Raw genomic sequence first — 15,439 nt, forward strand, 5'->3', positions numbered from 1 at the left:
AAAAAGAAAATCAACTTTTCTCTCAAGAGGTCCAAAATGGAAAGGAGTTCTCTTCCTGTAAAAGAAATATCAGAAGATTCTTTGAAAAGGTTGGAAAAGAAACATAAATAAAGATAAGAGAGAGGAAGTGATAAATAAAAGAAAAGACAATAAATGGAAAAGGGGGAAGGGGGGAAAGAGAAAAAGAGTTACTATAAAAGTGTACATGAATGATGAAACAGATGTAATTATTAAACAAAAAAGAATTTGAAATGAAGATATATGTAAATAGAAAATCGAGGCTGCTCGAATACCATTCTAGATTAAATTGAAAATAGATACAACAAAGGAGTGGGAAACGAGAGAGGAATAGAGAGAGGGAAGGAGGGGAGAAGAGAGGAAAGGAGAGAGAGAGAGGGAGAGAAGAGAGGGAAAAGGAGAGGAAGAAAAGGGAGGGGAAAGAAGAGTAGGAGAGAGGGTTAGAAAGAGAGGAAGAAGAGAAGAGTGGGGGAAGGAGAGGGGAAGCAGAAGGAGAGGAGAGGAGGAATGAAGAAAGTAGAAAGGGACAGAAAAAGAAAGAGGAGGGAAGAAGAAGAGGAAATGGTAAAAGAGCAGCCCCGAACAAATAAAAATGAAAGTTAAAGGATAAGATGAATGATCAATGATTAATGATGGATAAGAGACTGTACCCTTAAATGTGTTAAAGAGAAATAAAAATAAAAAAATTTATGCAAAAAAAAAAAAAGAAAGAAAGAAAGAAAGAAAGAGAAGGTTGGAAGACTTCTGATAAGATCAGAGTATCCTCTTCTGATTTCAAAACTAGATTTTCCAGGATAAAGAATATCTCCATTTCAAAGTATGTCTCCCTCCCTCCCTCTACAATACATTTCAAGATAATTCGATAAACTTTGAATGGTCACTAAATGGACTGTTGTAAGTCGAGAACTACCAATCCTATTAGTAACCACTGAGTGCCAAGAAGATTTCAATATTTAGTATGATCTCCCCTTCCCAGCCTGCCATTTCTCTTCGATTAAACTTGTGGGAAGAATATTGTCTCAAGGAATTCGCTACGAAATAAATTATTGGGTTAGAAACGGTTACAAAAATATGCACCCCAGCCCAGCAAAAACTATTTAATAACTTCGTTAATTGAAGCGCAAGCGCTAAGGATTAATTAAGGAGCGCCGGAAATCAATCTCTCTTTTGCCTTGCAGGAAAACTAGCCAGAAAATTGTTTGGGAATATATATTACAAAATTCGATAAATCCCCGGTGCTATACAGCTTGCTTGGAGATGCTTCATGCTGTAACAGAAGAGGGAAACTAAAGTAGAATAACTGAAAGAGTAGAAGGAAAATAAGAGCATGGAATAGAATAGAAGAGAGTAGAGTAGAGTAGAGTAGAGTAGAGTAGAGTAGAGTAGAGTAGAGTAGAGTAGAATAGAATAGAATAGAATAGAATAGAATAGAATAGAATAGAATAGAATAGAATAGAATAGAATAGAACAGAACAGAACAGAACAGAACAGAACAGAATGAGTTGGAAGGGACCTTGGAGGTCTTCTAATCCAACCCCCTGCTTAGGCAGGAAACCCTACACCACTTCAGACAAATGTCTATCCAACATCTTAAAAACTTCCAGTGTTGGACCATTCACAACTTCTGGAGGCAAGTTGTTCCACTGGTTAATTGTTCTAACTGTCAAGAAATTTCTTCTTAGTTCTAGGTTGCTTGTCTCCTTGATTAGTTTCCACCCATTGCTTCTTCTCCTGCCCTCAGGTGCTTTGGAGAATAGCTTGACTCCCTCTTCTTTGTGGCAACCCCTGAGATATTGGAAGACTGCTATCATGTCTCCCCTGGTCCTTCTTTTCATTAAACTAGACGTACCCAATTCCTGCAACCGTTCTTCCTATGTTTTAGCCTCCAATCATCCTCTAATCCTCTTTGCTGCTCTTCTCTGCACTCTTTCTAGAGTCTCCACATCTTTTTTACACCGTGGTGACCAAAACTGGATGCAGGATTCCAAGTGAGGCCTTACCAAGGCCTTATAAAATGGTATTAACACTTCACGTGATCTTGATTCTACCCCTCTGTTGATGTAGCCTACAACTGTGTTGGCTTTTTTGGCAGCTGCTGCACACGGCTGGCTCATATTTAAACGGTTGTCTGCTAGGACTCCAAGATTCCTCTCATAGTTACTACTATTGAGCAAGGTACCAGCAGTAGACCCCAGGAAGGGGCAGAAAAGTCAAAATGGCAGTCACTCTTTTGATTCCACCCCCCCAGCGGACACCCCTATCAACACCACAAAGGGATTTCTGTAAAAGAGTTTGATGGTTTTTGGGTCTGGATGTGTCATCAAGATTTAGATTTTGATCGGATACTTACATTTTTGTATCACTTAGCTGGGTTTCTATGGAAACCATCGCTGGGTTTTTCTCGCTGCAAAAAAAAAAATTAAAAGAAAATAAAGAGAGCCTTAATTAATACTGCCTCATCTAATAAATAGTAATGTTACTAAGAAAAGTATTATTTCTCATAACATAATTATTTGTTCTAGAAAGGAAAGAAATATAGTAAGACTCATTCTTCTTAAGATTAAGTGTGATGGCAATCCGTGAGTTTGCATTGGAACAAAATTTCCAGGGGGATTTTTAAGGGAAATTAGGAGAAGTCCACAAAATAGTGTAAGAATGTTCTCATCTCTGTCTAAACGCTACTGAATTTTGTGGTTGAATTCTTGATAGTTTTCCTCAAATGAAACCATTTGGCAAAATATTATCCCTATAAGATTAAAATCATTGGATTTGGTTCAGGTCTCAACAGGATGATAATAATCACGGTTATGGAAAAATTATTTCGCATTCTCTCCTACTGGAATTAGCAAACATTGCCAAATTTGGTATCTATATTCCCCCGATGACTCCAGTCCTTGACTTACAAGGACTTGTTTAGTGACTGTTCAGAGTTACAACCACGCTGAAAAAGCTGTCTTATGAACATTTTTCACACTTACGACCGTTGTAGCATCCCCATGGTTATGTCATCCAAATTCGGACGCTTGGTACTGACTCGTAGTTATGACGGTTACAGTGTCCCGGGATCACAAGATCCCCTTTTGCACCCTTCCGACAAGTGAAGTCAACAGGGAAGCCAGATTCACTTAACAACCATGTCACTAACTTAACGACTGGAGTGATTCACTTAACAACTGTGGCAAGAAAGGTCGTAAAACGGGCCAAATCTTGACTTAGCACTGCCTCGCTTAGCAACAGAAATTTGGTGCTCATTTGTGGTCGTAAATCCAGGACGGCCTGTATTATGTTTCCTTGGCCAACTTCTGGGAGAAAAGTCTATGGATCCCAAAATTTCATTGCATTCAATTTCTTCACAAAAAACCTAGGGACTTTTGCATTCAGCGTCCTTACCTGCTTTCACTTTCAATTTCCATTTTGGATGGGACGTTTCCTCTTTCGGTCTGTTCTTCTGAATGTTTGGACGACTGTGAAAAAGAAGGAATGGAAACTTGCAAGACGCTGGTGTGGAGCTGGATGGAATTCTACAACAGAAAAACATCGTGTTTTGCATTAAGCGACAACAGATACCTACCATATTTTTCAGAGTATAAGACACTCCAGAGTATAAGACGCAGCTTAGATTTTGGGGATGAAAATAAGGGGAAAAAATTCTGCCTCTGCCTACCAGCATCCATTGGTATTCATCTCGCTAGCGTCCTGTCAGTGTGTGAGAGAGTTGAGGGCTGTTTGGAAACTGAAACAGTATTTGCTGTGTGAGCAACAAGGAAGGAGATGGCAAGGAGCCTGGGCGTGGCTTAGCTCAACTGTTCTATATTAAAGCTGCATGCTGTGCTGAGCTCTGAAACTAAAACTGAAACTCCTCTCCTCTGCTTGTGTTTTGCTGGTATTTACTACCACGTTGGAAAACCTGCTTTTGGTATTGTATATTTACTTCATGTGTTATATTATATATGAAGAGAAGTTATTGAATCTTGCTGAACCAGTTATTTGTGCGTGTTTTCTGGATATGATTGCTGTTGCAAACTCTGACATGTCCTTGCAGCAAATAGCGAACAGACAAGTCAGCTTCAGCACATTATTGCAGCCTGATCCAGCACAAGCAGCTGATTGGCAGGTGGATCGGCCTCCTGGAATACCCCCAATCAGCTGTTCCAGGCTGCAGGGATTGCCACAGACCATCACCTCCTCCAAGCCTCACATTTTTGGCTACATTCAGTGTATAAGACGCACCCAAATTTTCACCCTCTTTTAGGGGAGGTCTTATACTCTGAAAAATACGGTATTTATTAGCCAAATATATTGTATTATGCTTCCAAATACGGAAGTGTTCTCCTTATATTATTTAAGGTCCATAGTACAGACTTTTTAAAGCCTGAAATTGAATAATACCCATTCAATTTCCCAGAAGGTCTAGAAGGAAAGCTAACGGAGGAAAAAGAATGAAATTACCTCTTCGGAATCTGTTGTCCTCGAGGCTTCATGGTTTGGAGAACTTGAAAGCGGAGTAGAAGAGGGACTTTTCTCAGCTTCGCTTAGATTCTGCGGCTCTAACAAAATGGAGGAAACCGATGCTGGACTCCCAGATTCCTCGCTTTCATCATCCTTGCCTAAGAGTAGAAAATCGGAAATGTATAGATCAAATGTCTTCTTTGGGATCATGGTTTGTCATTCTGCAAGTAGAGTAGAGTGGAATGGAGTGGAGTGGAGTGGAGTGGAATGGAATAGAAAATATGGAATGGAATGGAAAATATGAAATGGAATGGAGGGGAGGGAAGTGGAATGGAAGGGAGTGGATTGGAATGGAATGGAATGGAGTGGAGTGGAGTGGAATAGAAAATATGGAATGGAATGGAAAAAATGGAATGGAGTGGAGTGGAGAGGAATGGAGTGGAGTAGAGTGGAATAGAAAATATGGAATGCAATGGAAAATATAGAATGGAATGGAGTGGAGTGGAGTGGAGTGGAGAGGAATGGAGTGGAGTGGAGTGGAGTGGAATGGAAGGGAGTGGAATGGAATGGAATGGAATGGAATGGAATGGAGTGGAGTGGAGTGGAGTGGAGTGGAATAGAAAATATGGAATGGAATGGAATGGAGTGGAGTGGAGAGGAATGGAGTGGAGTGGAATGGAATGGAGTGGAATGGAATGGAATGGAAAATAGGAATGGAATAGAATGGAATGGAATGGAATGGAGTGGAGTGGAGTGGAGTGGAGTGGAGTGGAATGGAAGGGAGTGGAGTGGAATGGAGTGGAGTGCTGTGGAATGGAATGGAAAATATGGAATGGAATGGAATGGAATGGAGTGGAGTCGAGTGGAGTTGAATCGAGTGGAATGGAGTGGAATAGAAAATATGGAATGAAATGGTCGTTCTATACCAGTGTTGGCAATATCTTTTTGGCACCGAGTGCCGAAACGGGAGCGCGTGTGCACGCAGCGGGAGTGCCGGAAACTGGAAGAGCAGTTTCCTGGCGCACACGCACAGGAATGCCAGGAACCAGAAGAGCAGTTCCCCAGTGCAAATGCGCACCCCAGGAAGCTGAGCTTCCAATTTCCGGCACTCCCGCGTGCACAAAGACAAGCTGGCCAGCACGCCTGTGCACGATGGAACCTGGAAGAGCAACTGGAAAAGAACCTATGGAACACGCAGGTTCACCATCACAGTTCTATACCTTTCTTCCCTTGAGCCAAAATGACCATATCCTGCACCTTCTTGTAGCGATTTAGGGACTGGCGAAGCTCCTCAATCTTCCGATCCTAAAAGAAAGAAAGCCCTCTGTTTGAATCACTTAAGGCATAGAATCACAGAGTCCGAAGGGACCTTGGAGGTCTTCTAGTCCAGACCCCTGCCCAAAGCAGGAGATCCTGACTGAGCATCAAACTGATTTAGATGTAAAACACCTGAAGGCATCCATGTCTTTTCCCAGGATTGAGCGTGAAGCAAAATGCCTCAGTCTGAAGCACAAAAAACCTCCAGGATCTTAAGAAGGAGGGGTCCTCGATGCTCTCTGAGTTTGGTTGTTTTCTTGCGTACATCTCATTACCCAAATTAGGTAGCATCATTAAGTTCAAGCGTTAGGTGATATATTCACCAGGACTTTTGATGTTACCTAGTTTGGGTAATGAAATGTATGCAGGAAAACAACCAAGCTCAGAGAGCATCAAGGACCTTAAAGTCCTCCTCCTCCTTCTCTTCCTCCCTTCCATCCCTCTCTTTCTCTTTCTCTTTCTCTTTCCCTTTCTCTTTCTCCTCCTCCTCTTCCATATCTTCTACTTCTTCCTCTTCCCCTCCTCTCTTTCAACTTTTTTCCATACCTCTCTTTCTTTCTCCTTCTCCTCTTCCTACTCCTCCTTCTTCTCCATGTCCTTCTACTTCTTCCCCTTCCCCTCCTCCTCTTTCTCCTTCTTTCCATCCCTCTCTCTTTCTCTTTCTCTTTCTCCTTCTCCTTCTTCTCCTCCTCCTTCTTCTCCATATTCTTCTACTTCTTCCCCTTCCCCTCCTCCTCTTTCTGCTTCTTTCCATCCCTCTCTTTCTTTCTCCTTCTCCTCTTCCTCCTCCTCCTTCTTCTCCATATCCTTCTACTTCTTCCCCTTCCCCTTCCCCTCCTCCTCTTTCTCCTTCTTTCCATCCCTCTTTCTCTTTCTCCTTCTCCTTCTCCATATCCTTCTACTTCTTCCCCTTCCCCTCCTCCTTTCTCCTTCTTTCCATCCCTCTCTCTCTTTTCTCTTTCTCCTTCTCCTTCTCCTCCTCCTCCTTCTTCTCCATATCCTCCTCCTTCTTCCCCTTCCTCTCCTCCTTTCTCCTTTTTCCATCCTTCTCTTTCTCTTTCTCCTTCTCCTTCTTCTCCTCCTTCTTCTCCATATCCTTCTACTTCTTCCCCTTCCCCTCCTCTCTTTCAACTTCTTTCCATCCCTCTTTCTTTCTCCTTCTCCTCTTCCTCCTCCTCCTTCTTCTCCATATCCTTCTACTTCTTCCCCTTCCCCTCCTCCTCTTTCTGCTTCTTTCCATCCCTCTCTTTCTCCTTCTCCTCCTCCTCCTCCTCTCCACAAAACCCACTCCCTTCTGGCCCTGATGATGTTACCTAGTTGGGTCATGAAATATCTACAAGAAATCAGCATTGCAACCCTACAAATATTCTCCTTTATTGATCTTTAAAATTCCAGCAGAATTCATAAATTCCAGCATTTATGACTAGCCTCAGACCCCGGATCCCCAACTCCATACCTCCTTTTTATTCATCAAAATCAGAAAATACTTTCATGCCTACCTTTTCTTCATTTGCTGCCAGTAGAGATTCCACAGCCTTCTTCATCTTTTGAACTTCAACATCTAAAAGATAAAAGCTTACCGCTTACGTTCCCGTGGAAGGTTAGAAAGAAAACCAACCTTGACCAACTCTATCATTTAGCGCGAACCGGGAAAAATGCAGCTAGATTCCTTTCAGTTAAAACCCAAATTTAAATAGGAAGAAATCAAATTAGTTTTTAATGGAGAAAGGGGCTTGTGATGATCATGGACATTGAAGGTTAATAACCGTCATTCCTTGCACACTTCTCATCCATTACACTACTGACAGCATTGAAAGACACTGCAAGCCAACGTGTAAATTGAAGTCAACACGAAGCCACAATGTTAACCAAAGTGACCAATTTTAAACCGGGGACAATGTGTGAAGGACCCCAAATCAACGTGAAACGGGAATTCTAAAAACGACGACTTTCCGATTTTCGACTCACTCTTAACCAACTACGCAACTGTAGCTCTGCCAAATACAGCGGAATGCTCAATCTTATTCATTTATCATTAACATTACAAATCTCCAGAGATTAAAACATTCCCGATAAGGATGAAATAACAATGACTCTTTTGTAACATCAATACACACACCAAAAAAAAAAAGGAAAGGAAATTGAACAGCTGAAGAATCATACAAATAACATCAAAAGACAGGGTAATGGACAGTGTCGGATGTTTAGAAGCAGTTATGAAATGGGAGATTTGTGATAAGAAGGTGGGTATCTCTATTGCAATAAAAAGTCGGGCCGATATATGGTGTGTGGTGGGACAGTGGTTAGAAGGCAGTATTGCAGGATGACTCTGCCCACTGATAGCAGTTTGATCCTGATCAGCTCAAGGTTGACTCAGCCTTCCATCCTTCCGAGGTCAGTAAAATGAGGACCCAGATGGTTGGGGGCAAGAGGTTGACTCTGTAAACCGCTTAGAGAGGGCTGTAAAAGGACTATGAAGCGGTATATAAGTCTAAGTGCTATTGTTATTGCTATCTTTCTATCATCTACATCTATGGTGGCACAGTGGTTAGAATGCAGTATTGCAGGCTAACTCTGCCCACTGTCAGGAATTCGATCCTGACGGGCTCAGGGTTGACTCAGCCTTCGGTCCTTCCGAGGTCGGTAAAATGAGGACCCAGATTGTTGGGGGCAACATGCCGACTCTGTAAACCGCTTAGAGAGGGCTGCAAAGCACTGTGAAGCAGTATATTAACTCTGCTTTTGCTTTTCAGCTTAAGTTTCACAAAAAAAACCAGTAGAAGATGCTATCTGTGACTTAATAAGATATCCGTTGGAACATATGGTTTGTGAACTCCGATAAATAAAACCAATTCGACTTCGAGTTATTTGTTGCTCTCAGATCAATTCAATCAATTCAGTTGAACCAAAATGGAGACCTTTGTGTTACCTGCTAAGAGTGTTCCCCTCGGTAAGCCAAGGATTGGAATATTGCATTAGAAACCCATCACTTCCTTTAAAGGAAAAATACAAGTAGTCCTCGACTAACAATGGTTCATTTAGTGACCATTCCAAGTTCCAATAGCACTGAAAAGTGACCGTTTTCACTTTGTCACATGATCAAAATTTATTTGTTTGGCAACTGGCTGGTACTTACGACAGTTACATTGTCCCGGGGTCACGCGATCATGTCTGGAAAACTTCCGACAGGTAAAGTTAATGGGGAAACCAGATTGACTTAATAACTGTGTTATTAATTGAATAGTTGCGGTGATTCACTCAGCAATGGCAGAAAGATAGGTGGAAAAATGGGGCTTAACTTAACCACTCGCTTAACAACAGAAATTTTGGGCTCCATTCTGGTCATGAGTCAAGGACCATCTGTAGAGCATTTAAAAAACACAAGAGTATCCTTTACTGTTTCCCTCACTGGATTAGAGATGAAAGGTGAAGATGCGCCATTGAGGGTTTTGTTAATATGGTTTTAATGTGATACATGCAGGAAGCACTACCAGAAAATGACGTGAGAAATGTGCTGGGGAGAGGACACACACACAAAAAAAAAACCCTTACTTTTGTCTTTCAGCTTCTTTTTACAATTGTCATCTGTGCAGGAAGACCCACAAGATTGAAAAATTAGACTCCAAGCGTCGAAGCATGTGCAAGACAAATTCAAACCCCCCCTCCCCCTGTAGCATATGTGTTACTAGATTTATTTACAAATTGTTCTGGCCCAGCTCCCCGAATACGACAAACCCTCTGAAGTGAACTCAAAGATTCCTTTAATTAGGAGCGTCGGCAGCCCCGGCAAAAAGTTTCTCTCTCACCGCAGGCTAACAAGTCTGTCTGGCCAGGAGATGACTAATTGTCTGCTGCATCTATTCATCTCTGCCCCCTGCTTTTTATTCCCAGAGTTAAGGTGGGCCTTCGCTAGCAAAAGTGGCTCTTCTGTCCCAAGGACCGGCCCATAGATTTCCACTGCTCTCCTCTCCTCTGCCTTCTGTGCATCTGCGCTTTAGGCACTGGACCCAGCTGTTCCTCCTCTTCCTCATCAGCCACCTCCGTGCCTCATGTTTTTGGCCTCTGTGCCTCACGTTTTCAGTCTCAGAAGGCTTCCAGACCCGTTCAAGGCTGCGGGGATCACAGAGCACATCGCCACTGATCACCGCCTCTGTGCATCACATTTTTGGCCTCTGCGCATCGCATTTTTGGCCTCTGAACATCGCATTTTTGGCCTCTGCGTGTCGCGTTTTTGAGTGGTCCCCCTTGCTGCCACCGATCCCCGCTACCTGTAACCACCCAAAAACACAATGCGCAGAGGCCAAAAAAGACATGCGCAGAGGCCGAAAACGTGATGTGCAGAGGCAGCAATATGCTCTGGTGATCCCTGCAGCCTTGAACAGGTCTGAAAGGGAGTGTTCGGAGGCTGAAAACGTGAGGCACAGAGGCCAAAAACCTGAGGCACGGAGGTGGCAATGGTTTGTGGCAATCCCTGCAGCCTGGAACAAGTCTAAAATGCAACACAGAGGGCCCAAAAATGGCCGAAGGGGGGGACGGCGGTGGGCAGGGCTACATTTGGTGTATAAGACACACTCAAATTTTCACCCTCTTTTAGAGGGAAGGGAAGTGTGACTTACACTCCAAGAAATATAGTAACTATCTAGCCCAGGATTTCTCAACCTTCACAACTTTAAGATCTGTGCACTTCAGTTTTCACTGTATGGACTTCAACTCCCAGAATCCCCCAGCCAGCGTCGCAAAAACAGTATTTACAATTTTCACCTCACCTTTGTCATTGATGTCAAAGTCTTCTTTCACTTGAAGGACCAGTTTCTCATGCAATCGTTTTATCTCCGATTCCTTCTGTTCTAATTTCTCTTTTAAAGACAATAGTTCTTCCTGAACAGACAGAAGAAGAAGAAGAAAACAAAATCAATATTATTTTGGTTTTCACTTTTAAAAGGGACAGGTTTAAACCAATGTTGGCTGTTTAAAGCAGAGATGGCATTCATTTATTTTGAAATAATTGTATCCAACTCAGTGGTGGGATTCAGCCAGTTCGTGCAAACCGGTAATTAAACCCCTTCCAGGAGTCCCCACAAGCCTCATTTTGACTCCCAGGTAAGTGCAGAGAGGCCTCCTAGGCCCAAAATTGGGCATGGGGATGCAGCATCCCCCTCCCAGCAGCCTATTTTCACTCCCAGGAGGCTGCAGGGAGGCCTAGTAGGCCCAAAATGGGATGCGGAGGGTGCGGCATCTCCCCCGTGGCCCATTTTCACTCCCAGTGGGTGCAGGAGGCAGAGTGCTGCTTGTCACACACCCTGGCCATGCCCACCATGGCCACGCCCACCCAGCCGGTCATTAGGGCAGAGAACCGGTTGTTAAATTATTTGAATCCCACCACTGATCCAACTGGGTCAATTATATCACAGGTAGTCCTCACCTTAGCACGATAATTGGGAATCAGACTTTCTACGGATAAACAAAGCGGTTGTTAAGTGAGCCACCGCCGATTTTATGAACATTTTTGCCATATTTAAGCAAATCACTGCGGTTGTTAAGTGTGATTCGCTCAGTTGTTAAATGAATCTGGCTTCCCCCGTTGACTTGGTTTATCAAAAGGTCACAAGAGGGGAACACACAGCCCCCGGGACGCTGCAACCATCATAAAGATGAATCCGTTGCCAAGCGTCTGAATTGAGATCATGCAGCTGTGAGGATGCTACAAAGGAAATGGTCATTAAGCGAATGGTTCTAAGTTGAAGTTTACCCTTGCAAATATAAAAATAACCTGTCTTTTAGCCATCTCTGATTTAAACATTCAATATCCTGCTTTGAACTGAAACATAAAAGGATCTTCATTACCATTCGGTCATGCATGACACATTTTCACCAACAATTAAGTGTACAATACTAGACAGGACAATTCTACACTCACTGCTTTCAGGTGGAAGTGAGTCCAGACTGAAAGTTCTTACGACGACGTCTTTCACAAACACAAAATGCTTCAGCATGCTTTGATGCTTAAAATCATAAAAAATAATGCATATGTAGGAATGTAGCTGTGTGCTCCGTACATTTGTTCGTAGGAAAAAAATACAGACACAGTTAAAAGATTGAATTATGATGGACCCAAAGGTGCTTTTTCAAAAGGCAACTGGCCTTTTTTTGTTTTTTTTTCCTAGAAGACATTTCACTTCTCTTCCAAGGAGCTTCTTCAGTTCTTAGGGGAAGAAGTCAATTGCGATCCTCCCTTTTTCTAAAATCAAAATGCTAGAAGGATCTAGTAATCCAATTTACCTTTCTTTTTTTTTTTAATGCAAAGAGGCCACAAATCAAGGAATCTTCTCTGCAACAGAGGCACACTTGTCAGCCAAGATGTAAGAGCATGGGTGGGATTCAGCCGGCTCGGACGAATCGGATGTTAATTTTACATCTGATTCACCAAACCGGTAGTTGCAAGGAGTGGCTGGCCCTGTCCATTCCACCCCACTCCTCTCAAGAGTCTCCATGCGGCCCGTTTTGGATGCGGGATAAGTGCAGGGCCCGTACAGAGGCTCTGGGAGGGTGAAAAATGGGCCTACCGGAAGTATCGGAAGTCCAGAAATGGGCCCGTTTCCAGCCTCCGGAGCCCGAGTAGGCCACGCCCTCATGGCCAAGCCCACCCAGCAACCGGGCAGAGAAGCGGTTGCTAAACGTTTTCAATCCCACCCCTGCGTAAGAGGTTAATACATCCCAAAAACAAATGGAATATTGGTTTACAATAAGGAAAGCTGGAATGGTGGTGGTGTTTTTTTTAAAAGCTCAGCTTAACGCATTTCAAGAAAGAAACTGGCAGCCGATGGTTTTCTGCATTAGGCTAAATCAAAATTAAAAATTAAAAAAAAAAAAAAACCAGAAACACACACAGATATTTTGGTTTAGTTGGAGACGTACTTCGGAGGGATTTACGTAGGAACAGGAGGGGGGAAAAAGAAATCCATACATGCACCACCCCCAAAAAGAAAAAAAAAAGAAAAAGGAAGTTTTAAAATACAGACAAGCAAGATGGTAAAGAGAGTTACAAAAAGCCACTGAAAGTCTACCGATCTACCAGACCTTCAATATTTGACATTTTTGCTCCATCCGTTGCTTCTCGTACTGCATCTGGCTCACTTTGATTTTCATGCTAGAAAGTTTGGCCATTAAAGACTGGCAAGAGGGACAGAGGATGGAAAGAGAAGTAAAGATGTGCCCTGTTTCCCCGAAAATAAGACATCCCCTGATAATAAGCCCCATCAAGCTTTTGAGCGCATGCGCTAAAATAAGTCCTCCCCTGAAAATACTTAAACACATGCGCAGCCATTTCCTGCCATTTCCTCTGGTTTCCTCCACACGCCCCAAAATAATAAGACCTCCCCAAAAATAAGGCCAAGTGTTTATTTCGGGGTTCAAAAAAATATAAGACAGGGTCTTATTTTCGGGAAAACATGGTAGGAAAAGAAAAGGCTAAATAATGAGAATAATAAACAGGTCTACATTTAAAGCGAGAGGGATGATCTTCAGTGAAAGATACGCCTATCAAAAGACACCAAATCTTTGAAGCTGTTGTGGCCCGTCAGCGGCCTGTGCGGATTGTAGCTGATTCTGACAGCGAGGAGGCTGGTGTGGTGTTGCGCCAGCAGCCTGTGCAGCTGGCACTCGAGTCAGACAGTGAGGAGGCTGGAGAAGATGTGGTGCCAGAGGCGGGGATTCAGCCAGGGCCTTCAGAACCTCCAGAAGCTCCCATAAGTGAAGAGGATGAAGAGGAGGAGCCTCTTCTTAATGCACGGGCGCGCAGAGCGGCCAAAAGGCAGGAGTGGCTCCTCAGGAGGAGGTCTCCTTGAGAGTAAGGCTTGGGGCTAATTGGCCACTCCCTTAGCCTATTTAAGGAGGAACGCCGACTGAAGCAATTTGTAGGGAACAACTTTAGTTCACTCTCCTTCGCGTCTGGATTCTCTGCAAATTGCTTCTGGGCTTTCTGCCAACCTTAGTAAGATTGTGATTACTTTATCTTTGGTTTCTTGTAGGCTGTTAAAAAAGTTTATTAACAGCCTTTGTTTTGAAAAAGACGGAGTTATTTTAGTAAATTAAGTTTTGTACAAACTTTGCGTGTGCTGCGTTCTTTGGGGTCCGTAGCTGGGGCAGAACAGAAGCAGAAGACCTTATGGTAGCCGTTATGAAGGACAGATCTAACGTGAATTGTGAAATATGACTGGTCAAAAGTTTGCGGTGCTCTGGATTTGATCTCCAAAAAAGCTTGTGGTTTTGGACCATGGGAGAAGGTGAATCTTGCACCCTATCTTCAACTTCTGAAAGCAGCCGTGCCTTTTTCTCTTGGACCCAATCCCATTAATAATGATTGATAAAAGAGAATATTTGTAGCTCAGGGTTGAAATGAAGGGTCCTTGGTGCTCTCTGAACTTGCTTGTTTTCTTGCCAATGTTTCTAGTCTAGCACTGATGATGTTACCTAGTTAGGTAATAAACATCTGCAAGGAAACAAGCAAGCTCAGAGAGCACCAAGGAATCCCTCATAATGATTGGCGATTGTCCCTCAAGCTGGAAGGACATCATAGAACAAAAACAGATGATTTTACAGTTCAGAGGTTTTGAAGAACCTTGGGTCTATGACCTTGCCAAACTTACACCTCTCCAAAAATTTAAGGACGTAGAATTTCAAGGAGAAGTCAATAAGCTATAAAGGAGAATATTTGTAGCTCAGGGTTGAAATGACTAGCACTGATGAGGTTATTTAGTTGGGTAATGAAATGTCTGGAAAAAAAAAGAATCCAAGCTCAGAGGACACCAAGGATCCTATAGTCTTCTTCTGTTTCCTCCTCCTCCTCCTCCTCCTCCTCCTCCTCCTCCTCCTCCTCCTCCTCCTCCTCCTCCTCCTCTTCTTCACAAACCCCACTCCCTTCTAGCACTGATGATGTTACCTAATTGGGTAATGAAACGTCCAAAGAAAACATCCAAGCTCAGAGAGTACCAAGGACCCCATAGTAAATAATCTATCATAGAGAAATAGGACTTTGGTTAACAAAGAGCTATTTTTGAAAATGGCCAATGATCATTCTTCAGACACCTGCCAACTTAAGGAAAAGTTTCTTTAGAGTGAGACATAATAGTCTGCCTTTGGTATTATTACGAGGAAGATATTCTAAAATTCCATTTGAGAGATGTGTTTGCCCATTAAAACTGGAGATGCTGAAACAGCCAACACGTAGTACTTTACTACAGCTTCTACCGAGATGTTTGTCATTCCTATCACCTGCCCCTCTTACATCAATACCTAGAGCAATCGGACAATAGTTGTAGGTACAGATGGTAAATCAATTAGATTATGGCCCAAAATTGAGCAGCAGCTGTAAACATGAGGCATTAATTGATAAAAAGTCCTTCCACAGCTGCATTGTACTTTTTATATCAACTATCACAATTATTTTATATTACTCTGCTTTTAATTGTTTTTACACTGCTTTCGGTTATACCTGCAAAAGACTGGGGAGTCGCAAGCTTGGGAAATGATGTGGCTGCTTTCAGAATCTGTAGACCAGAAGTGGGGAAGGATGGCCCCCTTTATGACTTGTGGACTTCAACTCCCAGAATCCCTGAGTCAGGAATTCTGGGAGTTGAAGTCCGTAAGTCATAAAGGG

General features: G+C 42.9%; 1 protein-coding gene across 40 annotated transcripts in view; it reads right to left on the reverse strand.

Annotated features, from left to right (window-relative positions):
• The window catches only part of PPFIBP1 (PPFIB scaffold protein 1), a 98,067-nt gene that overhangs the window by 26,040 nt on the left and 56,588 nt on the right, over positions 1-15,439 (reverse strand). For 11 of the 40 annotated variants that reach the window (XM_087873448.1, XM_087873447.1, XM_087873443.1 and 8 more), the window contains 6 exons: positions 10,551-10,662; positions 7,284-7,345; positions 5,688-5,772; positions 4,468-4,625; positions 3,409-3,539; positions 2,369-2,422 (listed from right to left, as the gene is read on the reverse strand). In XM_087873448.1, coding sequence (XP_087729574.1) covers positions 2,369-2,422; positions 3,409-3,539; positions 4,468-4,625; positions 5,688-5,772; positions 7,284-7,345; positions 10,551-10,662 — 602 coding nt within the window. Of the gene's footprint in view, positions 1-1,234; positions 1,286-2,368; positions 2,423-3,408; positions 3,540-4,467; positions 4,626-5,687; positions 5,773-7,283; positions 7,346-9,336; positions 9,370-10,550; positions 10,663-12,861; positions 12,955-15,439 lie in introns of all 40 variants that reach the window. The other 29 variants (XM_087873444.1, XM_087873442.1, XM_087873440.1 and 26 more) reach the window with 7 other exon arrangements.

Source organism: Pantherophis guttatus, chromosome 7 (genome assembly GCF_059756535.1).
Source record: "Pantherophis guttatus breed Tessera chromosome 7, ASM5975653v1, whole genome shotgun sequence".
Taxonomy (NCBI): domain Eukaryota; kingdom Metazoa; phylum Chordata; class Lepidosauria; order Squamata; family Colubridae; genus Pantherophis; species Pantherophis guttatus.